The sequence below is a fragment of the Anopheles darlingi genome, chromosome 2 (genome assembly GCF_943734745.1).
Source record: "Anopheles darlingi chromosome 2, idAnoDarlMG_H_01, whole genome shotgun sequence".
Taxonomy (NCBI): domain Eukaryota; kingdom Metazoa; phylum Arthropoda; class Insecta; order Diptera; family Culicidae; genus Anopheles; species Anopheles darlingi.
Window position 1 is genome coordinate 62,186,057 of NC_064874.1, and position 26,410 is coordinate 62,212,466.

At 43.6% G+C, this 26,410-nt stretch overlaps 3 protein-coding genes across 4 annotated transcripts in view; 2 read left to right on the forward strand and 1 right to left on the reverse strand.

Moving 5' to 3' along the window:
• The window catches only part of LOC125960162 (cyclic nucleotide-gated cation channel subunit A), a 56,259-nt gene extending 53,634 nt beyond the window's left edge, over positions 1 to 2,625 (forward strand). For both annotated transcript variants that reach the window (XM_049693390.1, XM_049693391.1), the window contains one exon: positions 2,051 to 2,625. In XM_049693390.1, the coding sequence (XP_049549347.1) occupies positions 2,051 to 2,381 (331 nt within the window). In that variant the 3' untranslated portion in view covers positions 2,382 to 2,625. The remainder of the gene's footprint in view (positions 1 to 2,050) is intronic.
• A 15,897-nt stretch (positions 2,626 to 18,522) lies between these two features.
• On the forward strand, positions 18,523 to 22,840 carry LOC125960187 (lipopolysaccharide-induced tumor necrosis factor-alpha factor homolog). Its single transcript, XM_049693427.1, has 5 exons — positions 18,523 to 18,533; positions 19,295 to 19,313; positions 19,585 to 19,863; positions 19,960 to 20,095; positions 22,330 to 22,840. Exons 3-5 carry the CDS (start codon positions 19,635 to 19,637, stop codon positions 22,430 to 22,432), a joined length of 468 nt encoding a protein of 155 aa, XP_049549384.1. The 5' UTR covers positions 18,523 to 18,533; positions 19,295 to 19,313; positions 19,585 to 19,634; the 3' UTR covers positions 22,433 to 22,840.
• A 1,411-nt stretch (positions 22,841 to 24,251) lies between these two features.
• Positions 24,252 to 25,646, reverse strand: LOC125960189 (lipopolysaccharide-induced tumor necrosis factor-alpha factor homolog). Its single transcript, XM_049693430.1, has 3 exons — positions 25,469 to 25,646; positions 25,305 to 25,376; positions 24,252 to 25,076 (listed from the first exon to the last, which is right to left on the reverse strand). Exons 1-3 carry the CDS (start codon positions 25,470 to 25,472, stop codon positions 24,826 to 24,828), a joined length of 327 nt encoding a protein of 108 aa, XP_049549387.1. The 5' UTR covers positions 25,473 to 25,646; the 3' UTR covers positions 24,252 to 24,825.
• Between the last annotated feature and the right edge of the window lie 764 nt (positions 25,647 to 26,410).

Here is a 26,410-nt window from a genome sequence, read left to right on the forward strand (position 1 = left end):
GGAATGAACCTTTATTGAGATGCCGACCACCATCAGCCGATGCCGATTCGATGGCGATGGCGATGGCGATTTTGCTGAATAAAGATGTTGATTATTCTCGAACGGCGGGAATAGTCCCCGGCGGGATGGTTAATGCACCGTTCGCTCAAGAGAGAGAGAGAGCCACACCGATAAGACCGATGGCCGGCGGATTCGCTGACACAGCAATCCGCGAACCGGAATCCATTGCCCGGTCCGGAAACTGCCCCTCCCCACACTCGCCCACTCGCGCGCCCACTCCTCAGTGCGCTAATCAACGAATGAATTTATTCCTTTCCGGTTTGGACCTTTAAACAACCTCCGGTGGGACTGAACTCAATCCAGGGACAGGACAGGACCAGGACAGAACCCCAGCAAGACACTAAATTAAGACACAAATCCTGCCCTGTCCCTGTTCCTGTTCCCGCTAGACCGTAGATACGCTGGAATGCGCGCGAATGCCCGTGGCATTGCCTCCTTCTCCTCCTCCACCCGGAGGAGGTACACCACTGGAGCTGGAAGCAAATGAATCCGGTGAAAAGCAGATCTCGGCGGGTCATCGGGTTTGATTTTCGTTCGTTTTTCAATCACTAGCCACGATCCAGGACCGGCGTGCCGGGAGGGAGAAGAGTAAGCATCGAGACCCGGTTGGCAATATTTCATCTGGTGCCAGGCCAGACGGAGCCGCCCGGTCCCGGTAGCAGCACCACGTCACGAACGTTCCGGGGTCGGAAACGAAGATTTAATCGGAAGACGCGATAGGAATTCGCAATTCTCCTCCCTTCCCGGTGGCTGTGTCCTGTGTGTGTGCAACGGTGCGCCTCATCTGTTTCGCGTGTGCTTGAAGGTAGTAGTCGACGAACGACGCTATCTTAAAGACTGTCCTGACCGTTCCGTACCGGGTTGAAAATGGTACAAAAAATGTTATAGCATTTCCTTTCCATCGATTCCTTTTTGTTCGATCCAGTTGTGCTGTGTGGTGCATAACATAACCTCACTCTTTGTTTGCTCATTTCGATCATCCAGCGCTGACGCTTCTCGAAAAGTCAAAGAGTACGAGATCCCATCAAGGCCATCTTGATCGTGAGAACCCCCACTATTTTAATGGAGAGCATATAGTTCGCGACCGAACGGATGTCGATGAAGATTTAAATAAAACATTACACTTTACCTCGTATCCCAGAACGGGGGATTCGTTTTATCCTTTCTGCTGCATAACGCGGGCTCAATATTGTGCCCGAGGATTCGCATTTTGCATCTCAGTCACCGTTGCACCGTCTCTGTTCGGTCTCTGTTTTCCCGCCTGCTCGATTTTTTTTCATTTTTCTTTCGGAAAAATGAAAATGCTATGTACTATGTGGGCCACCCCCGGATGCACCCTGGTACCGGTGTACACCGAGACTACCCTACGCACACCCACGAGGATATGAAAGTTAAAGTCAAATCCCACCTAACTCCCCCTGTCCCGTCGCGCAACCCTCGCATTTCTTCTTTTTACCACAATGGACGGCGCTCGCAGGCAGCAGCAGCAGCGGAACGTGAGTGAAATACACACGGTCTCGAATTCCATCCTCACCACCACCACCACCGACGAAGGCGACGAGTGAAATAATGGCGAGAAAGCAGATCGCAATCATTCCTAACCTAGTTTCGTTTGACGCCATTTTATAGCACGTTTTTCTGCTGCTGCTGCTGCTGCTGCGGCTACTACTACTACTGCTGCAACTGCTCTTTCCTTTCCAAGTTCTAACAGTGACATCGTTTTTCCAACTTTTTCCTCTCTTTTCTTGCCATTGCTTCTTACACCCCAACTCCGGGAACGCCGGGATGCCGGGATTACCATGGATCATCATTTGGCGGACGATCGCACATCACAACCCCACACCGCCATCGCTACGTGAACATCTTCGCTGAATATCCGGGCTTCGCTTCGTTGCCAATAATGGCGTGGCGTGAAAATTAAACAAACACACGCACGGACACACGTACAAATGGCGAAACAAATGGTGAAACCACCCGGGGATGAGTGCAGAGTGCAAAAGTCACCAACGGGCCGAACGGGTGAGGTACGCAGCCCCCAACAACACCAACAACAACACCAGCAACAACAGCTGCAGCTACAGCAACCATCGGGCTCTTCGACGTCATCGGCCGGCAGACTTCGATCACATCGACGCAAATCGCACTCAGCGGCAACGACCACAACGACCACGGCGGCCACGGCGATGGCGATGGCGGAAGAACCGCTGGCGGCGATGATGGCAACGATATCCCCGCCGGTCTCCAACGGTGCCGGACCCACCACCACCGTTACCGTTACGACCTCCACCAACGGTGCCCCGGTCCGGCAGAATACGTTATGAATATGCATTCGCCATTTGCTCCGCCGGGTTAGCGCCGAGGCCACCGGCCGAGGCCCCTCACGGTGTGGAAATTAGACCCGGTGGCAACCAGAGGAAAACACCCGCAGCAGCAGCGACACAAACTGGAACAGCTCGTCCAATCCGCGATGGGGATGCCGATGATGGTGGGCGAAGATGAAATAGATCGCGTGAGACGACACTCCCGACCCGTCCGTCGTCTCTTTGGTGGTCAACAGCAGGAGGTCCCGCGCGTACCAGGCACTAGGATATCATCAAACGTGCGCTGCTTGCACGACAATATGGTACGGATGAGGAGGGGGAAAGAAATGCGTTCGAAATCATTCGTTCACAGCGAGCGCTACTGACTACTGACCATCGCTTTTTGCCATCGCATCGCACACACACACACACGTTTGCTGACCCCGGCGATTCATCCATCTGGCGTACGGAACGTGGCACGAGTGTGTCGTGTCAGGCGAGCAAACCACTTCTCGTACTTTTATCCTCCGAGCGCTCTATGGTCCACCATACAGTGGTTAGAGAGTTTTTTTATCTTATTTTAATTCTGTTTTTTCATCGAATTTTAGATTAAAAAGTACACACAACACATTTGCTTCTCTGCTTCGTGCAGCGAGAGACAAATTAGTTTATTAATAACATTTTCCACTTGTTTTTGTTTAGTAAATATTAATAAGGATGAGCGTTATTTTGCTCCTTTCGTTTTTAAATCTCTTTGGAAGACGACCAATTATTCTATGCTGCTAGCGGCGCCCATTAGGATTTATGTCAATTTATGTCCCCAAATCTCACTTGTAGCTGTAGAGTCTCCATTTGTTTTCCATCGTTGCCATGCTGCTGCGCCCCCTGGCCGGCCTACTAAGTACTGGTAGAGTTTGACAAGGTTTGCAAAAAAAGCGCCACAATGTGTAATCGCAAACCAAACTAAGCAACCCGGAACGTACACGTTTTGAGCGACCCCCTCACGAACTAATGGTAGAATGAATAGAACATAACCAGTACTAACAACAAAGAAAACAAATACACACGCACACATACAAACACAAATACAGAGTACGGTAGTGACAGAACATTTAAACGTGCCTCGAAATGAAAAATTTAATTTTTTAACTTAATCATTGTGATAAGCGAAGCGAGAGAACAAAATGGTGGGGCAAGGGGGGAGATAAAAACAGAAGAAGAAATATAAACCACGGTACCACGGACGGGGTGGAAGGAAGGAAGGACGCAACAGGACGTGGTACCAATAGAACGGGTTGCAATGAGTTAACTAGTAACGTGGATTGGAGCAGCAACAACAACAACTTACTTACTTACTTACTTACTTACCACGGAGCGTCGTAGCCGCGTTCGCGTTCGTTCGATTCCCTGACCCCTGAGCTGACAGGAGGATAGTGAGTAAGCCCGAGCAAGCGTTTATAGAGCACACAGACAACGTGAAAAGGAAATCCCAGAATCGACCTATTTCATGGTTTACCATTAACATTGAAAACCCAATAGAGCCAGTTAGTGAGAGTTAGTGTTGAGCCGCTGAGGTTTACAGTAAAACGCGTTCTATTCCTAGATCTTTCGAGAGAAGGAGAGCAGGTTGGAGGGCAGATGGTGTTGCCGTATAGCAGTAGAAAACCGTTTGATTTGGTCTCTCTCCCTTTCTCTGGTCTTTAGTTCAAAATACCAGTTCTACAGGAATACATTTATTTAACTTTAAATAGCCTTAACTAGTTTGATAATATCAAATTTAGCGATATGGTGTACGGTCTGAATTTCCGATAACCTTCTGCAACAATTAACCACCCCCCAATCTCTCCTTCTCTCTTTCTCTCTTTCTCTCTTTCTCTACTCTCTAAAGCGCTCGTTCTGTCATTTCCCCTTTATCTCGAGCCTCTCTATACACTTTTACTAGAGTACACAATCGTTACGAACTATACTATTACGAGAAAAAAAAAACATTTACCTTCACGGAGAGGCGTCACCGCTTCTCCTGGTAAACTCTACCAACACACTGTAAGAACAAACATCAAAGAATTGGGCAGGGACAGAAGGAGTTTTTCGGCTGGCTTCTGGCCATACTCCTCCTATGGTCAAGCCTGTGTTTAGTGCCAGGGGAAATGCAACAACAACAACAGCAAACATCCATCCATTCCTTTCCTTTCTTCCATCCATCCAGCCAGAAAGCCAACCAGGTCACCAATGGCTACTATTCTCGGTCTTTCATCCGTTTTCTGCTTTCTGCTGCCAGGCTGTTGGATTTTTCTATTCGACTCCAAAAGGCGTATGACAGGTCCAACAAAGCATTTCGCCAATCATCGGCGTCGAAAATGTTTTCCGTTCCTATCTGCCGGAGCCTAACCTCTGCAACGATGATGCAGCGAATCAGGAGCGAATGCTGTTCAAAAATAGGCCAACAATGTGATATGATAAGTCAGGAGGAGCGCCTTCGAGGTGAAGCATTTTCTTCGCTTCGCCTGTGCCAACCTGTGCCATTGACCTCCGACGATCGAGAGAGCGGGACCGTCGGCTGTCTGGCATAAAAGAAGCATTTCTAATAAATATTCACCGGCCATGTGCGCCGGCATTTCGGCCCCCCCCCGGGTTTCCGGTTGAATTGCTGCGACTGGAGCTTTCCATTCATCGCGAGATGATTAAAATCTCGTAAACCCATCACCCAGACTCTCGTCTTCTGGGATGCTTCGAGGAGAGGAGCCAGCCAGCGATGGGCAGCATAATCATAAAGTTATTCCAGTTCTCCCCGCTCGGTTCGATAACGCTGGAGAGTAAAGGGGAAGGAGGTCTGATGGATCGAGTTGTGGTTGTTGTAGTTTTTCCCCTGTAGTGGCCAGGAATGAGGAAATCCCGCTATCGGTTAAGGAAAAGGAGAAGGTATCCCTTAGGGATGATAGATTAGTTTTTTCTCTTCAACAGCAACAACAGCAACAACAGCAGCAGCAACAACTACAACATTTATATATAAAGAAAAATGGAACAAACGCAACCGAAACGGATGGAAGCTTTACGATCTCGATGTCATTCTCATTGCCCGTTTCGAACAATAATTTATCATTCATCATTGCTGCTACCGAACACTGGATGCTTTCGACCCTTACCATTATGGTCCTGTGTCCTGCTTTTTTTTTTCTTTTTCGGTCCTGAGTCCTGTATTATGTGCTGTGCTGAGTGGATTGGTAGTATTTGCGGAACGAAAATAAAAACATATCGGTTAGCTGTACGCGAACGCGCGAGATTGATTCGTAGGGATGCAGTGTCTAGCATTACCTTTTTAATTTTGTAACAATAGCTGATAGCATCCTCTTCCCCGCAATTTCCACACACTAAAGCATTTGCTTGTTTCCGGATAGGCAACGATGCTCGTTTGCATAGTATTGGTATTTACATTCTTTTTTTAGATTAAAGAGATCAACAACCGAGAACGAACTAACTAACAATACAAACCCCTTTCTTACACACTCTACTAACCCAGAGCAGAGCGGAGCAGATGTTGCCATGATAAGTAATTTAAACTAAAGAAAATAAAAACAAACCCAATACAAAACTAAACGGAACTTGAAACTCTAGCTACTAATGAATTCTACACGACGATTGGTGACGATCGTAGACAGTGAAGAAGGAAAACGACGTTGACGAAGAAGAGAAAGAACTAAGTAGAAGTGTTGATTGGAGACCAACATAAACAATGGATAACGTGTAATCTGAAGCGTCTAACTGAAGGAAGCGTTCTGCGGGGACAATGCCCTCAAGCAAAACAAAACAAAACAAAACAAAACGAACAAAACCTATTTCCTAACCTGTAAGCCAACAGATAATAAGTCACTGATAACGAAGCCGTACTATTTAAGCTCCTCTTACTCGACTACTTAAAATTGAGGAACTGTGTAGGACGTTGTGTTTCTCTTTTGTTTGTTTTATTATTGATCTACGAAACAAGTCTATTAAATGTTGACAGTGGTGGTGTAGTAGAAATTACTTAAAGGGGCCTATGAGTTGCCAAGTGTAACATGGCGAAAGAATGGCCCCTTACGTTGCACCTTTTTGGGGAGAAACCGGTAAATCTTAACAAGGTTCTCGTAGAGGAACCGAACCCGGTGTTGATAGAAGTACTCTAGCAAAACCACACACACACACACACGCACAGACACCTTCCTCTAATTGAAGCCCTACTGAATAAAACGATGTATTTGGATGTGTTACTACTTAAAACACTGACATATGCACGCACACAAAATACACACATACACAAGCACACTAGTGGACGGGTTGTATGGTAACAATTAAGGGAACTAGTGTGCGCCAACAGCTGGTGTTACACGCTATACTACGTGGCGGAGGTTATAAAGCAAGGGGTTAGTAAAGACACGACGAAGCAGATTGTCCGAAGCCCGAAAGCTCGGACAGTGAACGACGAACGGTCAATAGTAATATTTTGTAAACGTTAAAGCAAGGATTTGAACTACGAAAGTTCCCGACGGTTCCCGGTACACTTTAGCGGTGAAGGAAGAGAGGAAGCACTGATTTAATTAGGGAAACGACATTGGGGTCTTGTGGGAGGAACAGTTAATACCCGAAAAGGCAGCACAATGGATAACACGGAAACGTATTAAAAAGGTGCACATTTCAAAGCAAGCAAACGGTTAATACAACGCGGAAAGAGTTGATAATAGGAGCGAGAGTTTAAACAGAAGAAAAAGTGAATGACCACCGGGCAGAACGGGGTAGAGGGTTGGTCACTTTTACGGGCGGACAGCAAATGTTAGCAAAATGTTTGAAAAACGTTGGGAAATAAAAATCGTGTTAACGAAGAAAATATTAACTGGGGAGCAGTTCACATTGGGTGGAGGGGCATTGATAGAAAGTTGAAAGAAATTCGATTTCTAATGATCCGAAGGAAACGGCAGCACAAATCGTTAGGTTAATTGCAATTATGCCAAATGTCAAATGTGTAATTTAATGCGCAGCGGCTTGATTACGAATCAGCATCCTAGCAACCATTGGATATATTGAGCACACGCGCTTTGTGTTCGTTATGCGGTTCAGTTAATCAATTTTAGCGTACGCAATGAAGATGATACTGTTCGTAGTATGAGTCTGATTGCGACGTGTATTCGCTGTCAGGTGAAGCTATCCTACCATCCATCGAACACTCGAATACTGATAGATCATTTGCAGCAACAACACTCCTTACAACCTCCTTCCAACGAATCGATCCCTTCTTCACCAGCCATGTCGCAACGCCAAAAGTTAAAAAACAAACTCAAATCCTCTACAGCGAAGGAAACGAAGAACCGCGCCAACGTTACACCGCCAAGGGTTGAATCGGGAAGCAAATTGCGAACCGGAACAAGCAGGAAAGTGGCGTACAAAACTACAGGTATGATTTGTTTTACAACAAATAGATGTAAATAGAACCTAACTGACCATTTTTACCACCATCAACAGTTGCTGAATGGTATCCGGCAAAGTGTCGAGTGGAATGTCCTAAGTGTGGTGGCCATTTCTATCCAACCGTTCGATTGGTCACTAGTCGGATCTCGCAAAGTGCTTATGCTGCTTACTGTTTGCTGTTATGTTGGCCACTATGCTTACTGGCCTGTCTTTTCAACCAACCCGTTAAACCTCATCTGCACTGTTCGAACTGCAATGAGTTTCTTGGGCTTTACGATGCACGATCGGGTCAATGTGGTACACGTCGAAAAAAGTAGAGAAATCAGCTTAAAATGGTTGATTCTGATACATCAAAGTAATCATGGATGATATATCAGATTAGAGAAGGAAGAACCGAGAATGAAAAGATGATAGAGTGGTGCTAATAAAATGGTTTGGAGGTGCATAAAATCGGAATAAAAACTCGTTGCAATGTATTTGATTCGTTCGTAACAGATAGATATTAGATTCCACTACATAAATATCTCATAATTACACCTTCTTCCTTCTTCGAGTAGCCAAAACGTCAACGAGTTATTGCATTACTTTAGAAGATCAGTGACCAGCGGAAGTAAAAACTCATTTGCAGGTTTTTTTTTCTACTGTCGAATTTAAAATTATTTATCGAAAGTGTGGCGTTTTGATATAACATTTAACATATCCTTTTCAGTTTCACTTGCTTTTAGTTCGATCGGTTTAATAACAATTTGATGATAACATGTTGAGTGAGAGATTGCCGGTAATGAATATTCCATAAGGAAAAGCTCAACTGCAGTTCCAAATGGTCTCTATAGCGAATTTTTATCCATGAATTGCGAAACCCACGCGGTTGCTAGCGGTGTCGAAAGACTCCTAGCTCTCAAGACTTCCTGCCAGGTTTCACGGTTCGTTTTGGAGCCAATGCTTCAATGTTGCAAGTTACTGACCGAATTTCCCCTTATCATAAAGGTTTATTAGCTGCACAAAAAGCGAGACTTGCCTTTATCTTTTATGTTTCGATTGATATAAACATTTCACAGAATTCTTTTGAAAGAGTTCATGGAGAAATATAAAAAATATTTTATCGTCCTCCCCTGTGGATGCTAAAATTGCCCAAAAAATCCCACCGTGATTTTCTAACTTACGCCAGCGCCCTCGCCGGCACAAGTCCGAACTAATCGCATGCAAACTGGAGATTTCTCGCTCGCTCTTTCGTGCGAGGACGAGTAGGAAACAACCCAACATTTTCTTTACTTTTCTGTCTCGCAAGACAGCGTTATCGCTTTCCTTGAAAAAAAAAACGAGTAAATTTCCATTTTCCGAGCATTTTCTTTCGTTGGGCTTCGCCTAGTGTGAGTTCATTGAGTTCTTTCCGCATTTCTTCCTCCATTTTTCTGGATTTTTGTTTCGGATGAATTTTAGGCTGGAGATGAGAAAGCTTTAATATTTTATTCTAAAATATTTTTCTAGAATTTATTCGAAAACTGGTTTTTTATTCCGTTTTATTTCAAAGCATTGTTGATTATTCATTCATTGCACCCTGCTATTGATCGAATTAGAAACGCTATTCCAACTCTCGGATCATCATTCGAGAGTAACTCAATCCTTGAACGTTTTTGCTGAAATCAAACCAATGCATTGATTTAGCATCGATTGCATTGATGTATCGCCCGTTCAAATTCGCTGAAGTACAACCCCAACCCCCGTGCCACCATGCACCTTCGCGTTCCTGTGCACAATGTACGGTGTTCCAAGCATCATTATCCCGATCTTTGGTCGAGAACTTCATACCCATGTAATTAATCATTTCATCACCTGCAGTTCCCCTATATTTTCCAATATCCTTCAGTTTGTATCGCTCACTCTCACTTCCTATTTCGAGGGCATCATACCGCGCGTATACGTATGCTCTACTAAAGTCTTTCAATTCAACCATCAGTTCGTGCTTACGGCCTCTTGTTATCTGGTGGACCTTCTCAAGACCTAACCAGAACTCTTTGCGCAAATCACCAAATCCGTCGCGGAACTCATTCCAGCCTCGGTAGAAGTCCAGTGATCCATCGAAACGAAACTGCATAACGATCCATCCACCATCGAACGCATTCTGTTCACAAAACACTTCAAACGGTGCACTACGCAATACACTTCAAACGGTCATACGGATCAGATACGTTCCAGACACATTCGATGGTACACCCTTGCAGGAGGTAGCGTAAGGTATACGCTATTGATTTTGCAGCACACTTCCGATATCTTTATCGAGTTTATGTAGCACCGCATTGATATTCTCCTGGTTTCGATTGTGAATCTCGCTTAAATTACGCGCGAATTGACGTTCGAGTTTCTTAATCGCGGCGAACGTTTCTTTATGGTTCTTAGTTTGGCTGGATCGATGTTCCAGGATCTTGTTCTCAATTTGCAGCATCCTAATTTCTGACTTTTGCATCTTGTCTTCCGTACTCTTCAGATTGTCTTCCACACTCTGCAGCTTTTCATCCACTCTTTGCAGCTTGCTTGATATAATATCAAACTTCGTTACCAGTAACTCGAGTCCATATCCTATGGTGTTATACATTGAATGATGCACATCGTTCTTATCTTCGCGACCACGTGCATTAACACATAACACCGCGAAAAGTGCCGTCCAATAGAAGGAGAGCTTCATTTTTGGATCGAAAATTGCACAAAAAAAAACGACTTCACTAGAGGCTCAATTCACTGCAGGGCTTCTGAACTGTTCTTAGTGTTGATTTATACTGATTCATTTTCATTCTGATTCCCATAGGATGGAAGCGATCGAAAGCAAAAATGCGACGTTTTAGCGATAATCATAACACTTGCGGACATTCCGTTTGATAAGCCTTGCAGGATCATATGAGTGCTGTAAAGCAGAGACTCCGCAAACCACATGAAACATTGACTTGAGAACGGTTCTAATGCCAAATTCATCCATCCACACACAAACAAGCGCAACCTTCGAGCCAAGGTTTTTTTTTTGTTTGATAAGGTGCCCAACAATCCAATGCTCGAACGTACTGGATGCTGCAAATGGCTTCGCGAGTTTCGCTTATCATATTCGTTGCTTGTGCTCGTTGCTAGCAATTTGAACGCTCACACCCTGGGTTGAGGCTATTTTAAGGCAGAAACTGTGGGCATTGCCCAATAAAAAAAAGATGGTTGGTTTAAAATGACTTATAAATGGTCATAGTAAGCGTATACAAACTCGTTGAACAGCTAAGTAAACCGTGGAATAAAGTAAATAAAAGAAGTATGAGGAACCTACAAAGCGCAATCGTTCGACGTACTACAAATCGAGCTTTTTAGGGCATCTATTTAAAATTAGACGTTTTCAATAGTTTGTACTGATATTTTGTATATTTTTCCTGCAAATTAAAGAAGAATACACTTTCCAACCTTCGTTATGGAGCTTGTTTGTGCGTTCTCCTTACGCGAGATCTGAATGTTTTATAGCTTTGTGCATGTTTAATAATAATATTTAGGAATAGTTTTGAAGAAAGATTGCAAATCGCGATTTTTAAATCATGAGCATGAACGAATGGACGGACATTGATCAGCAACCTCGGCCAATTGACGACGATACCGATCTGGAAGGCCTATTAACCTCAACACAGCTGCTGCTTATCGCTCTCGACCCATTCGGCCAAAATTCTACAAACGATATCGTGCTAGAAAAACGATAAAAAAGGAAGACCGATATGAAAGGAAACCTATGATAGTCAATATCAGTTCAATTTCACTTCATTTCTGTTGAATACACTCACTCGACCAATTCCCCAACCAAAAGAAATCATCCTTCCGCAGTGGCTATTGAGAACATAAAGATTTTCGCAGACCCGTGAGCGTGATTTCTTCTAAAAAAAATCCTGGATTACTTAAGCCTAGACAATTTGAAACTGTACTGAAGCTTTGAACCTGATTGGTAAAATAAATCAGGCGTAGAAGTCGAACGGATAAGGTATGCAAAAACAATTTATCCACAACAGTGTGTTCTATAATAATAGCATCACTAAAGAGCTCACTAAGGAAACCATGACGTTCGCCACTCAATCAATCACCAAACAGGATCACTCGATGGTTCGTCTTTTATCAGTCTTTATGATTCTGATGTTTATTATTTTATTTATTAACTTTCATTTACCAATACGAGTGAAAAAAAAGAAGCGGAAAAATGCAAGATGTACATTTCTTTTTAACTAGAAGCTTAATTGATCCCCTACTTCTTTCTTAAATACACATTAACGCTAAAAAAGGTGGTTCTAGTGCTTGATTGGACATCCAATCTTTTTGGCGAAGTGAAGGTGACAGAGCGCGAGAGATTCGTGAATGGGCGAAATTTAATATACAGCAATACAAAGTTATAAATAAATAGGTACAGCAATACAAAGTTTCTAACGACGGATAAAAAACACAACTTGTAGGTAAAACAAATGATGTCCATACAAACCAAAACACCAGTACTTTAAAAAAATCTGCAAGAGTATTTTATTTGCAAACTTCGAACCAAAAAACAGGTGTACAAGATAATGAATCAATTAAATTACAGATGCGTTGTTGTTGTCCATGCGAGGCGAACACCAATTTATGGAAAAGTGGCAATGATATCACCTATTATCAGCGCTGAACTGCATTATCATTAAACTCCTAAACCGGCAGGTCGTATAACGAGATTATTATCACACATTAATGATTTGGTTCAAAAGAACAATTACCAAATTCGCAGTTCGCATTAGTAACGCAACCCTCGAACAGTACAGTGGTTCTCAGTATGCAAACTCTCATACGAATATCGTTGGTTTCATTCATTGTTGCTCGAGTAGAGTGTACTAATAATTCATCGATCTGCGGCAAGCGTCAGCTTGATGAAACCACATTATTGCCGAAAGGTCAAACATTACCTGGTCAGTTTCCGTGGCATGTTTCCATTTACAGACATTCCTACTACACGTGTAGTGGATCGATCGTTTCTCCTAGACTAGTGATAACGCGTAAGAAGATTCATAAACCCGTTTACCCTTCGCATAGCCGAATGTCGAACTAATGATCGTTGATACTTTCAGTCGCTAATTACTTAGTTTACACGCAAGATTCCTTGGCGTACCATTTCACGGCGGGCCTTCATGATCTGGCGAACACGAGTAACGGTATCATTTATAATGTAGCAGAAGTAATTGTACATCCCGAGTTTCTGCAGACGACATGGCGTGGCGACATTGGTCTGCTGCGCTCGACCAGTGACGTATCGTTTGGTGAATCGACGAACGTTCTACCCATTTGTTTGCCAAACGTCGAAACAGTGAAGGGCTTCACGGTACGGCAGCTGCTGAACAAGAGTGGCATCCTTGTCGGTTGGGAGTATCCGGATGATGACCCATCGACTAGCTTCTTACAATGGAAAGCGCTCAGTGTAATCGATTTGGGCAGCTGTCGCAGAAAGCTTTTCGAAGATTTCCATTATATGATAGAAAATGAAATGTTTTGTGCCATCCAGCAGAACATTGGAGCCAACATCTTCCCAGCTGATAGAGGCGGTGGTTTAGCATTTCTCAGGGATGGCGTTTGGTATCTCCAAGGACTCTTCAGCTTTGCTCCCCACACACTCTTGAACAAGGATAAAGTTGGTTTTGATCAAAGTGGAACCTTTGTCTTCACCGATGTCGCACGTTACATCACGTGGATTAATGAACATTTCATCAACTAAATTCGCACCACCTTGGACATGCTATTGAGCGTTTAACAGCATTTGAGCATAACGGTATTTTTTCAGCAGCTCTTTGTTTTACTTGAACATTACACGTTTTTTGTGGCTTCGCTAACAGATATCTGGATTCATAAATACACGATTGTTGCTATGGGTTTTAGATAGGAATCCAGGTGACCATACATCGATAAATCATTTATTTTTCTCAAGAATCTGCTATTTCAATAGTTCCGCTAACTTTGGGTGCCAAGTTGAGTGAAGTTCTATTATATTTCTCGTGATATGCGAGCATGGAAAAGCATTTACAAAATGGACTTCTTTATGTTTGGTACAATCAGAAAAGATGATAGCATTTTTCTAAGAGCCACCGCTTAATCCCGAACGTGAAAGAACGCATTTAAAATAACCGTGCATGGGGTGAGTATATTCTAACAATCCACTTCTTTGCCTTGAAAACTTCTGCATACAAGAAATCCAGTTACTCGGCCGTTCTTTAGGTAACCATGGTAGCTGAAGTTTCTTTTACCTATTAAATTTGCCTAAATCTCTGGATATTTAAAATCCATTTCTCAAATCAATCATCACATAAATATGACCTTGATTCACTATTTTTGTTTGAAACGGCTCTGATGATTTAAACTTCTGTTTAATCTATTTTTCTGATCATAATTACCTCCTCTACTTTTATCGGTTTACTACTGTGTCCAAAAAATAAGGTGAAATTAGATTTACTTTGAAAGTTCCTTAATTTTTCTTCCAAATCAATTTTTTTCCCATCAACGTAATCCCTCCCCGACACAATGCACCCATGCTGACGAATTTTCCAGTTTTCGAAACACGTGAAAAAAATGACTTTAGGAATGGCCTTCAACACCTTTTTCGCAGCGGCTTGAATCTGTTCTATCGTGTCAAAACAGTGTCCCCGGAACGAAATTTTGGGCTTATCTAATAGCCAGAAGCCAAATGTAACCAAATCAGCTACATACAGGTTTATTGGAACGATATGAGAGAAATTTTTGGCAAAAAAGTCACAGAAAACCAACGAATTGTGAGATGGTGCATTATCGTGATCGAGCGCTGACGCGCTTGAGATCAAAAATATCCCTCAAAATGTAATTAGCGGATATGTTTGATATGCTAATATCATCAACAAAGTCTCTTGTTGTTAATCGACGGTTTTCCAACAACAAATCTTAGATTTTTTGGACGTGAATTGCATCGATTGTCGTTGGTGGTCGTCTAGAGCAATCTTCCTCTTCAAAACGTTCCCGACCCTCCTGGAAGTCTTTCCACCAACTGTAAATATTTTTTTTTTTTTGACGTAGTATCGTCACTAAAGACATTCTGTACCATTCGCATTTGTATATTCGCAGCAGAAAAAATATTTTTAAAGCAAATTCTTTGCTTAAAACCTGCAAAATAGCGAAAAACGCAGAATTCACTTTTAGCAGTTCACAAAAAATATCTCAAACACTAGTGAATTTTTTGAAGTGAAACTTGTCATGGTTATCAATAACAGTGCTGACAACCTATAAAAAATACAAAATTAAAGATATCTCTTAACGCGGGCAATTTGGACACCGTGTCACCTTACTTTTTGGACACAGTAGTATATAGTTTCTTAAATACTGACACATCTTCTGCAAATAATATCGTTACTCAGGCGAATTACCCTCAAGCAGCACTTACACGACGGCTCGCACACCTTACACCGTCCCCCTTAGCCGTAGTGGATTGAATCGCGAACTAGTTCTAACCATAATTCAGCACAAGGCTGGTCAATGATCGGTTGCGTATACGATACCATAGCATGCTGCGCTGCATCGCACCGTTTTAGAATGTCAGCCACCGATTCCTTTCGCCAGACGCCACCAACGAAACAAGTGACCTCGATGCCTCAACCACACAAGAAACGAACTTCGACGAACGCTCGCTGCACGACAGCATCAAATTTATGGCTTACGGATGTTACGATCTAAACGCACTAAAAGAACTGATTTTCATTAACATATGTCCATAAAATAAAGCCGCATCCACCAATCAGCTCCCCTTTTAAGAAGAATTCTAGTCGTGAGAATGCAGCCGAGATTACCGGACTTTATGACCGACCGACCGTTCGACCAAATATCTCGCCGGTTGAACTTACAGAACCGGTCTTCTGCACAGCTTTGACTCGACTCTGTTCGAGTCACATCGCTCGGTTCTCTCCTGCGCGAGTACTGCACAGCATAAGCACAACACATTTTGTCGTCTAGCTCAGTCGTTTCATGGACCGTTTGACCTCGAGAGGCCGGTGGCACGCTGGCACTGACGTTGCCATCGGGGATGCCGGCTCTCTATCGCATTATGCAATCGGTGACGACGCGTCAAGATCAATTCGCTTTCCTGCAGCAGCACCGCGCGTCGCATTCACGGTCAGACCGACCGTAGATGATGATGGCCGCTGATTAGCGTACGATGGAATTCTGTAACACACATTAACAGTACGACTGACACAACAACGAGAGCATATTTTGTACGGTGGAGAATGATGAGAAAATTGTGCGATCCTTATCGCATGCGGTATCTCAAGTGATCGCGATTAAACAATAAGTGGTGCTTTTGCATCACGGACCCAACCACAACACTCCTCTACACCGCCTCCCTCCCTCTCTCTCTCTCTGGTCCGTAATCATAGCCCGTTCATGAAAAATTATAAAATTCTCTTTGAACAAAACAAAAACATTCCCTTCCTGGGTAATGATTTCGCGCAAATTTATCCTCAAGGTTAACACCCCTTGGCGAATGACACAACAATGAAGCGCATCGAATTAGTGACTTCGGGCTAAATATTGTCGCATTATCGTGGCTTCCATAGCACACACCAAATGGACACCTGCCATGACAGAAAGGGTCCCTCCACTGATTCCTGCAATGCAAATTACCACACCTGCCGGAGCGATGATGATCGCTGGCGAGAACGTGACGCCCAGAGCCACCCGACCGCGATGATTCGCCATTTGCCACTCAACGCCCCATTGTTGTGTGTATGTTTCAACGACGGAATTCTACCGAAACGTGGCGCAGGGAATGTTTAGCGCGAGATTCGAGGTTTCGATCGTTTTGCAGCAAAAAAAAACCGTTTTTTCCGTTTCGGCGTCAAACGCTCATTGCCGGTTGACCGCAACGAACCCATCCGATGGATTCACTTGTTTTTTTTTGTGAAAGAATCAACAATAAGTAGAGCCCACTACCATCACTCCGGTCCGGGCTTTGACGTGCAAGGCGGCCTGATTGGTACTCGGCCGAAGTACTTGAAATCAAAATCTGTGACGTCAATGGCGCTCGCGGTGCCAGCAAACGTCGTGGCTGCTACCGACGTACGTGCTTTTCATCTAATGGTGTGGCCCTGACGAGTGTTCTTACGACACGGACACAATACGCGTTTTCGGTGAAATGATTCATCTTTACGGTAACGTTACCCACAGACTCCGTTATCAATGTGGTTTGCGTGTTTTCTAGAGCAACTCGTAGTGACTAACGCGGCCCCCGGGGGTGATAAGAACAAACAACGACAGTACGCTATGTCACGCTATACGACGCTCGCTATCTACCGTTTAGAACCTGATGGCCTGATGCGCTCGAATTGACTCGATGACTCGTGGCCTGGCCGACGATTCTGGGTAGTTGGTGGGGATTATTCTTCCAAAAAAGGATGCTGTATGTTATTTAATGCATTAAGATGATAACCAGGCTGTCAAAACAGTTCGTTCGAACTAATAAACTTCGGGTTTGGTCCGAATGTCTGAAGGGGGAAAAAAGGTTATCAAACCAGTGATAACGGTTGAACAATGCATTACACAACAGTAACAAACGCCATGAAGCCGTTGGCCGTTGGAATTGCGTTCTGCTCGACCAATGTCTCACTTTGTAAGTGTTTTGTGAGTGTTAAGTAAGACATCTCTTGTGGAATAAAGAATGATTACGTTACTGTGCCTGGACTGAACAATTTGTTCGGTTTAAATTGTTTGTGTTTAAATTGTAAATTGTCATAAACCTAATTCGACTTTCTCATGATATTTAGTGTCAACTATGGGTTTCGTTAAAAGGAGCTAGAATTTAAAAATTTGCTTCTTCTGATCCTTTTTTACGAATACCAGTCGACAAAACTTGGTAGCGCTTAACAAGCACATTAAAAGGAACCATAATAAGGTAAAAAACGAAAAAAAAGATAAGATAAGGAAAATGTTATCAACTAGATCCATATGGAAATGTAAGATGTGTTTAATTAAAAAGCGAGCAAATTGGTAAATGAAACAATCAGAAATTCAGTCAAATGTCTGCCACTCACTCGCACAAAAATCCACACAAAAATAGACTTATATCATATGTTTTTGATGCTTCTAATTATTGCAATCAAAATGCACAATATCTCCACAGTACACTCCAATCCATATTGAGTCACTGAAAGATTAATCACCGTTGTGACGCCGGCCCAAACCAAAGCAATCAAGGGCATTCGAGACCGCGCATTATCTTCTTCCACCGATGGTTTCACTTCACTAACACCTCGTCCGGCCATCCGGCGGCGTTTCGTGTAATAGTGGAACATGGTCCAGGGTAGCGATAGCATCAATGATAGTGGCATAATGGCGACCAGATTGCTGCATGGATCCATCCAGCAGGCAATACCGAACCCCCTCCACCGTTGTACGTCTGCATTTGTCCATTTGGCATGTCGTGGGTCTGGTCTGGTCTGGTCGAATATCGATTTTCCTCGGCGTCGGTTGCCGGTACGGGGAGTAAACGAGTAAACAAGTCAGAACACCCGAAGTGGTAATGGCCGCCCTTTTTGTCTTGTCTGAGGGTGCTTTAAGTTTGAAAGAGTGTTAACATGTGCTGTGTTTAGAGAAGATTTTTTTCGGAAACTAAGCCGCAACAAGCAAATGGTTCTTTTCTCGTAAGATCTAGCAGATGTTACAATTAAATTTTAACCTTCTTTAATACCATTCCGATTAACATTGTTACACAAAAGACACACCCAAAGGACTTATTCGTATGATGTATAAATTTAATATTAAAATATATGTTATTAAGATTATTCTAAAAGGAGTAATCAAAATCTAATAAGGTAACGGGAAACGAAAGGAGAATTCTTGGTAGAAATAAGAACATATTGATGCGATCTCCCCGCGCTCATCATGTTAAGATCACTCTCACTTTCCTGATTCTCTTATTATGGCCTTATTATGTTATGCAAAACGATGCAAAAGAAAACGGAATCGTGTTCATTGCCCCTTTTCATCATTTTTTCTCGCTTTATCTCTCTTTATCTCTCTTTCTCGCTCTGCTAAAGCTAAACATCTGGTTGAAAGTGAAAAAACAAACAAATCCAGAGTGATCGCGCCGGTACATAAGCACTCATAAACCGGTTCCGCTACTACTGCTGGAGCTAATTTTGAACTCCAGCTCCAAAGGCGCGCGCGCACATTACACTAAACATAGTAGGGGGTGTCGACCACCAATCCACCACGAAAAAGAAAAACACATACACACTACAGCCACGCGCGACGCTGACGACATGGACGAAGTGACGAGAGAGGTGATAGCGAGCGAGGCCCCCACCAAATGCTACGCGGGTCTTCAGCGCGCTCAGTGCAAACCGAACCCCCGATCGTAACGGACCAGTTTAAGTCAGCGTCGTCGGTTACATCCGCCCGGAACCGAACCGAAAGTGAAAAAGGTGCAAAACACGACGTGCGCTTCCGATTAACATTGTGACTTGTGCTCTTGTGCAACAGGTATGACGAGTGGTGTGCACTCTGTGATGCGAATGTGCTTTTTAGTGGAATAGATGTAATTGATTCGTTGAGGAAGCACTCAATGTGGTCAATAGATCATTTAGAGGAGCTCAAATTAATTGGAATCCAAAAAAGGGAAAAGTGATCTGGAAATCATAGCGAAGGGACTGTTGTACCGACGGTTTGGGACCGAAGTTTTGTGTCAGCCGATGATGGCTTAGTGCAAGTGTTCGCTGTGTAATTCTTAAAAAATCCCATTTCCCGGTTTCAGGAGTAAACGTTTCGAAGTAAACAAAGCACACACACACACACGCGCTGACGATGAGTGAAAAGGGAGCGGCAGCTTACCAGACGGAACCGCTGAACCAACCACCATATCCAGCACAGTCACCGCCCGGTTACGTGCCCCAGTTACCACAGGCCACCGCATATCCACACCCTCCGGCCGGTGCGCCCAATTATGCTCATCCAGCGCCTCCACCACCGTACGATGCTAACTCCAATGTTATCCACGGCGTTCAGCAGCCAGCCGTTACGACCTACGTGCAAGGTAGGTGCTGGTGCTGGTTGGCCAACTCTGGGAGTTCTACGTAGATCGTAGCCCGCGTATTGTGACCATCTGGTTCTGCTCTGTACTTACTTCCAGTCGTCACCAGGCCCCAGGTTGGACCGGATCCATCGGCAATGATGTGCCCATCCTGCACCAAGCAGGTCGTTACACGTCTGGATTATGATTCGACCACCAAGACCCACATTGCCGCCGGTCTGCTGTGTCTATTCGGGTAAGGAAGGAGAGGAGTGTGGTGTAACATGATCCCTACGTAGGGTACAAGAGTATTGAACAGTATTTCCTGACCAGGGAGCACTGATAGTGATACGCTTCAGTCAACCGAAACGATTTCATACAGGAAGTTCACGCTTGTAATGATTTTCTACCTACCGGTCGCTGTTCCGTGGAAGGAATCAGAAGCAATGCAAGCGAAAAGGGCATTTGTGAGGAATTGGATACCATGGACATGGACCCGTGCAGGGTGACGACACTCACACACAAGCTGTTCTGCTTTCGGGGAACAAATTTTACCGAGTCTCTACACGGGCGCGAGAAAGCTGAAAATGAGATGAGAATGAAAAAGACGAGAATGTCAAATCCCATACATTTGTGACAGCCTACTTGTATCTTTACATTTCCATTTGCATGGGATTTGACATTCTCAACTTTTTCATTCTCATCTCATTTTCAGCTTTCTCGCGCCCGTGTAGATGAAGTGTTAAATGTAGATTTCATGTTCTGCTACAAGTGACTGCGGGAAGTGAGATAACGGGTATCAGAGTATACGGCTGTGTTGAACTGTAGCATATGGCTGACACCAACCAAAGTTGCCACGAAAGAACCCGAGGGATTGCAGCTGAAAATATCTTCACAAATGTGACAACTTATAGATAAGGCGAACATTCGAGCAACCCCATCGAAGGCACACTCGGGACATTGTTCTAAACAAACACAATATATGTGTTGTATCAAATGGAGGGAAATATGATAAATTTGCAAACATTAGTACTTCACGAACATATTCCCACTATAAAAGCTCGCCATTTGTCATACAGCAAGCGAACAAACAGCGGCTGTAAACGGTTAGAAAAGTGCGAAACGATAAGATTCTACTTCCTAGTCACCAGTTGCCGAGTGGAACCGTGGAACCTGAAGTGTTCTATGGCTCTTATGGAAGAAAGTAAGATAAATGATGAGTGCAGTGCAAACTGTAACTCGAATCGACACTCGAATTGAACCGTGGAAGTTGAAGTTCCCGGCGGAAGCACTCTATATGATACTTTCTCTCGTGGCCCTAAAGATTCATTTCAATTCCTTCTGGATTCCCCTAGAAATCAAATTCCTTCCAAACGGTCCAGGCGTACCGTTGTTTTCTTGTTATCTTATCAAACGGGCACAAGTGGTGCATTGTGTCGCAGCATACCAACCCACGCAAACCAATGTCCAACCAAGCTAAGGTGATCGGTTTAGCTACGATGCCTAGGTGAATGTAGTTGTGCTTTCAGATTACTTTTTTTTTAACAAGACCTGCATTGTTTTCGTCTCATTACCAACGCTGTATAGCAGAATAATGTTTCAGTGTTCGATAGCGATAGCATGATGTTCAGTTTGGATTTTACCCCTGCTCCCAATTAATGCGGTGTCTACGTACAATTTTAGGGCTTTGTTCTCTTGAATTGATCGACGAGTGTCGATTATGCGACCAACCAGGCAGCTCAATAGCTGTTAAAATTTAAAATTTTTAAGATTCCATGAGATGACTTCAATCTCCTTCATTTTTTAAATATGAACTGCAAACTTTTAATTTTGATGCCGTATTTTAAAACATTGTCGTCAACGACTCGTTGGAGTCCTACAGCAACGAACAGAGGACGATAACCCTCATCAAAGTGACTCATGAAACCTGTGGGTAGTGATACCTTAACGATTTTCCTCAAAACGCTACCCATAAACGGTGATTGAGGTTTGGGAAAGGAAGCTCATTAGCGGAATGTAACGTTCCTTGCGCTGGACAGCACCATTCAATAATATAGATCATTCATCACCTCCACCACCCGATTCCGGCTGTTATTGATTGGCAGATTGACAGCCCAGCTGATCCTGATAGGAGAACTATCGAAGGTGGAGGTTTATTGCTGGCCTCTCCGCACAGCCCCCTGATCGATAATCGATTTATCCAGACGACGGCGACGGTGTTAATGATCGCTCGTTGCTCATACACTACTTGACACTTTCGTGACACAATCAAAATGAAGAAAAGTTCGAATCGAGGTTGTAACATAATATTTTCATTCGATAGTTTCGTTGAGGTCAGCAATCATTCTAAGTGAATGCATTCAATGAGCCTATAACAAGCTGGAACTTTTCCAGACACATTAAGAAAGAGATGTCCTTGACCATAAGTTGTATAAAAACCAAAAGAAAAAGTAATATATTTTTCCCTCCTCATTTTCTCACTCGTTGCAGATGCTGGCCATGTTTCTGGATTCCCTATGTAGTCGATTCGTGTAAGAGCGCCAACCACTACTGCCCGAACTGTGGTGCCTACATCGGAACATACCACGGTTAACCGGTGGTCCACTGGATTGGTTGACGGTTGCATCCGGTGGTGACCACGCCATTCCTGGTGATTGTGTGATGTAATCATCCTAACGACTCGACCGTTTGCCCACAACAGTCACCGGTGCGCCATCGCGGCAATGTGCGATGAAGTACCATTTTAAGTTTCGGAAGAAAGTGCGATACATCGTAATGTATACAGTGTGTGTATGTGTGTGTGTGTGTGTCATTGTGTATGCAAAAGAGGAGACGGAACGAATGGATTGCAAGCGGTGTGTATGTGTGATCGTACGTGTGCGTCAGCACTCTGTGGCATTGACTGTTGTAATTATTGTTTAGTGAAGTGAGCATAACTATCGATTTCGTCAAGCGTACATAGAATTGCATAATAAAGATATTTACCACTCGCCCTCGAAAAGCAAGCTGCTCCAACTGGCGTTTCTGTTTGCTCACCACATTTGCGAGCCAGCTTTGATTTGAAAATATTTTCCCTTTCCAGCGTGATGCGTGATGAAGAAGATGCGATGCGAGGAGGGTAACAGATTGAATAATATTAAGATTGCTAGTGTGGATCAGGCCGCTTGTTATAGAATAACGAAGCAAAAGTATGGTTTAACATTCCTCGCGAGGAATGTGAATCATCGGCTAAATTTAATCTAAATATTTTCCATTCTCGAGTGGCCGGTCGACGTTGTGACGTTCATTCGATTGTGAACTGGAAGCCGCTTGTATGCGCACGGGAGAAAGAAATCAACTATGAGTTGGGATTTGAGACGTTGTTTAGAGTTGTTTCAGACCGAGACCGAGTAGATGGTTAACCTGTTTGGAACAAACGCACCGCGTTCGTCTTTGGATTTTTGGAACCTTGAGTAGACTAACTTAACACTCGGCTTTGTTCTTTTCAATTCTACGACAGTTCTACATTCTTTCAGCATATGGTGGCCTTGGTTCCCCCGCATCCTCTAACGCATAGTGTTTTATTAACACATTGTGTATCACGAGAACTACAACATGAGTATTGTACTAGGAAGTGTTTTCGGTTTTTTTTTTATCGAAGAAGGCTACATTGAAAAATTGGATTAAAAAAGTGGTATCGAGAAATATGCAAGATGAAGTCGTTAACTAAATATGATTGCACCATTATAGACGACAAATAGAGTGTTTCAAAAGAATATAAAAAGCCAGAAGCAGTAGAAATTGTCTGAAAAATATATATAATCTACCAATAGTTCTGTATTCTTCTGTGGACTGAAAAGACGATGTTCACGTTTCGTTTGGAGTTTGAAGCAGTTAATAAACCAGCTAGTTGCCCGAGGACGACAATATTGGCTTTTCTAATGCCGCATAAGGTATATCATCTAATCTGGTTCCTGCAACAAATAGTGCATCGAAAATGAAGTCACAATAGATCTTTAGGAGATCACTGCAGTCAAATCTATCCTAATTATTGTCAACTAAAGGGAGCTGAAGAGATTCTTTTCGAGAGGTTAAGATGATCGTATGCCGAATGTAGCGTCGAATTGCTCCTAAAATGATTACGCATTATACACAGTTTCAAGAATCACCAACACTCACAATTTAGCAATGAATCATTCAGACTATGCTGGTCTATCGCAGGAATTTCTTCATTTCGAATTGAGCAAAGTCTATCAATGATGGTGACTGGTGCTGCTCCATCATTAAAGTATGTGTCAATACGATAGCATGCTGCTAGTCATTAGAATGATACATTTGTATTACTTGTAGTCATTGGAATGATACATTTGTATTTGTAGTAGTTGACAATTCAATAAGATTTTTTCCAGCATAAGTGTCTCTGACAAACAGATGTTCCAACACTTGTTACAATAATAACAGAACGACAAACAGAGGATTTTTTTACTTGATCTACTCTGGAATGAATGTTTCTTCCATTCCCTGTGTGATACTTTCGTCAATCTACACCTGTACGAATACATCCGTTAGATTGATCATATCTATTGACACATAAAAAGGTAGAATCGAGCGTAAACCGATCACATAAAACATTGATTGTGAATAAGTATAATGGTTTATTGAACTTCATTTAGCACACTTCATTAGCCGCAAACTCACATTAACCTAACACATTTGATGCATTGCACCCACCGGAGAGCTCCGGCCATTTTGGGCATTCGATAGGGCATAAATTTATCGAAATTCCGAAACCAGCTGAACGTCTCGAATCGGTTTCGTGCTGTCGGACCGTGCCGTTGATTCACGCCATATCTTATCAACCACCACATTCACACATCGCGATATTTGAATTGATTTTTAGGTCCGTTTCGCAACAGCTTCGGAACAGCTTGAGGACAAACGAGGCTCCCAGGGCACATAAGGTTCGCACAAACACTTGAACAACAGTTTGACGGACGGTGATGGTTTCTACTTCCGATAAGATCCGATAAAAGATCCACAGTTAGGACAGTAATGGTTCGCATCGCGACATGCCGTCGAACAGTACGGCACAAAAGCACACGGCCAGCACAGGAACAAACACAGTAAACCAGCACAGAGATGCGTCTTGGTGGTGGTTTCGTACTCCAACCGTGTCACGACCGTCGCCCGGCACGATGGACAGATGATGGTCGTCGGATCTGGGCCAACCTGTGGGCTTGTCACGATCACCGTCGTTTCTGGTGAAAATGGTGGAAGAAAAGATGGAGAAAAGCGAAAGAATGATGAGTGAAGGAGTCCTTCTGGATTAGATACACGCAATTCAATGGAGGATGGATTGAGGTACTACTACTAAGGGACAACGGAAGGAACGGAACGGAACGGAACGGAACAACAGTTCACAGAACATGCCGAGCGAGGCCAAGCACCACACTACTCGACTCGTGCTGCTGGCAGAAGGCACTTACGCAACGAGGCCGGTTGCTGCTGTGGGTAGGCCCCCGGCACAGGACGATCGATCTGTTCGTAGGAAGGAGGATCTGTTCTCCGGATTGCCGGAAGTTAGTCGAAACGTGAAAATGGCCTGGGTCGGGGCGTAGTGACAACGACAACCCCCGCTCTCCATACTCACCCATGTTCCGTTGTCACTCGTGTGGTTTCTCTTCGTCCTTTATTCTTTCCACTACTTCCTCGCGTTTCTGGGGCGCCGTCGGAGTACCTCTGCGTTGGGCGGGCTTCGAACGTCAACTCACCTGTCGGTTGGGTTTGCCCGAATTGGGAACATTCCCTGACCGAGAGGCCCAAACGTCCAGAAAGGGGGTTGCTCCGTAATCATTACCCCTTCCCCCTCGCATCATGCGATATGCAGTTTGTGATAAGAAGCGATAAGATTGCGCCAACCGGTTGGTGCCGAGAAGCTCTTCCTGCGGCTATGTTCCGGTTTTCCGTGCATTCGATCCATTGGGTTGTTGTATATGTGGCAAAGTTTGATTGCGGCCAGCAAGGTAATAACGCCATTGTTAATCGATAGCGGTGCGATCGATTTCTCAACCGTTGATAGCACTCTTCTTCCAAAACTATTTCGAAATTTCCCTTCAAAGCAAGATGAATGGTGGTCTGATTGATTGACCATCAATTCATGGCTAAAAATACTCTCTATTCGATTTTAAAACGTTTTATTGAAACAAGTTTGAACAATTGCATGGTTTTGAGGAGTAAAAAATACTTCACTATATTTAAAATTTGCTCTAGGTTTTTTTTTTAAGTGTTTATTGTTTACCTCTTGTGTAAGCATTCATTGTTCACCTGTTGTTGGTGGTACAGTTTAGGCACTGCTCAGACAAACCAATTATAGTTGTGCACTTCCAGCGCGGAGTAAACAATTTCAATCAATGCTTTTGGTTTTAAACTCTATATTAAATGTTCAGCCAATCATATATCGCTCCCATGCAGCTGAAGCATTCCTCAGAATATTCCCTTTCATACAATGTTGCACGAAACGACAATTCAACTTGTGAATGTTTGTTTGTAAGGACCATTTTTTGCATCGTGTTGCATTCTGCATCTCGATTGT

Coding starts and splice junctions, on each gene's coding strand:
- LOC125960187 (XM_049693427.1), top strand. CDS start 19,635: ATGAGTGAAAAGGGAGCGGCAGCTTACCAGACGGAACCGCTGAACCAA. Junction 19,864..19,959: donor CGTTACGACCTACGTGCAAG/GTAGGTGCTGGT, acceptor ACTTACTTCCAG/TCGTCACCAGGCCCCAGGTT. Junction 20,096..22,329: donor GGTCTGCTGTGTCTATTCGG/GTAAGGAAGGAG, acceptor CACTCGTTGCAG/ATGCTGGCCATGTTTCTGGA.
- LOC125960189 (XM_049693430.1), bottom strand. Junction 25,077..25,304: donor GCAGCAACCGGCCTCGTTGC/GTAAGTGCCTTC, acceptor CATTTTCACCAG/AAACGACGGTGATCGTGACA.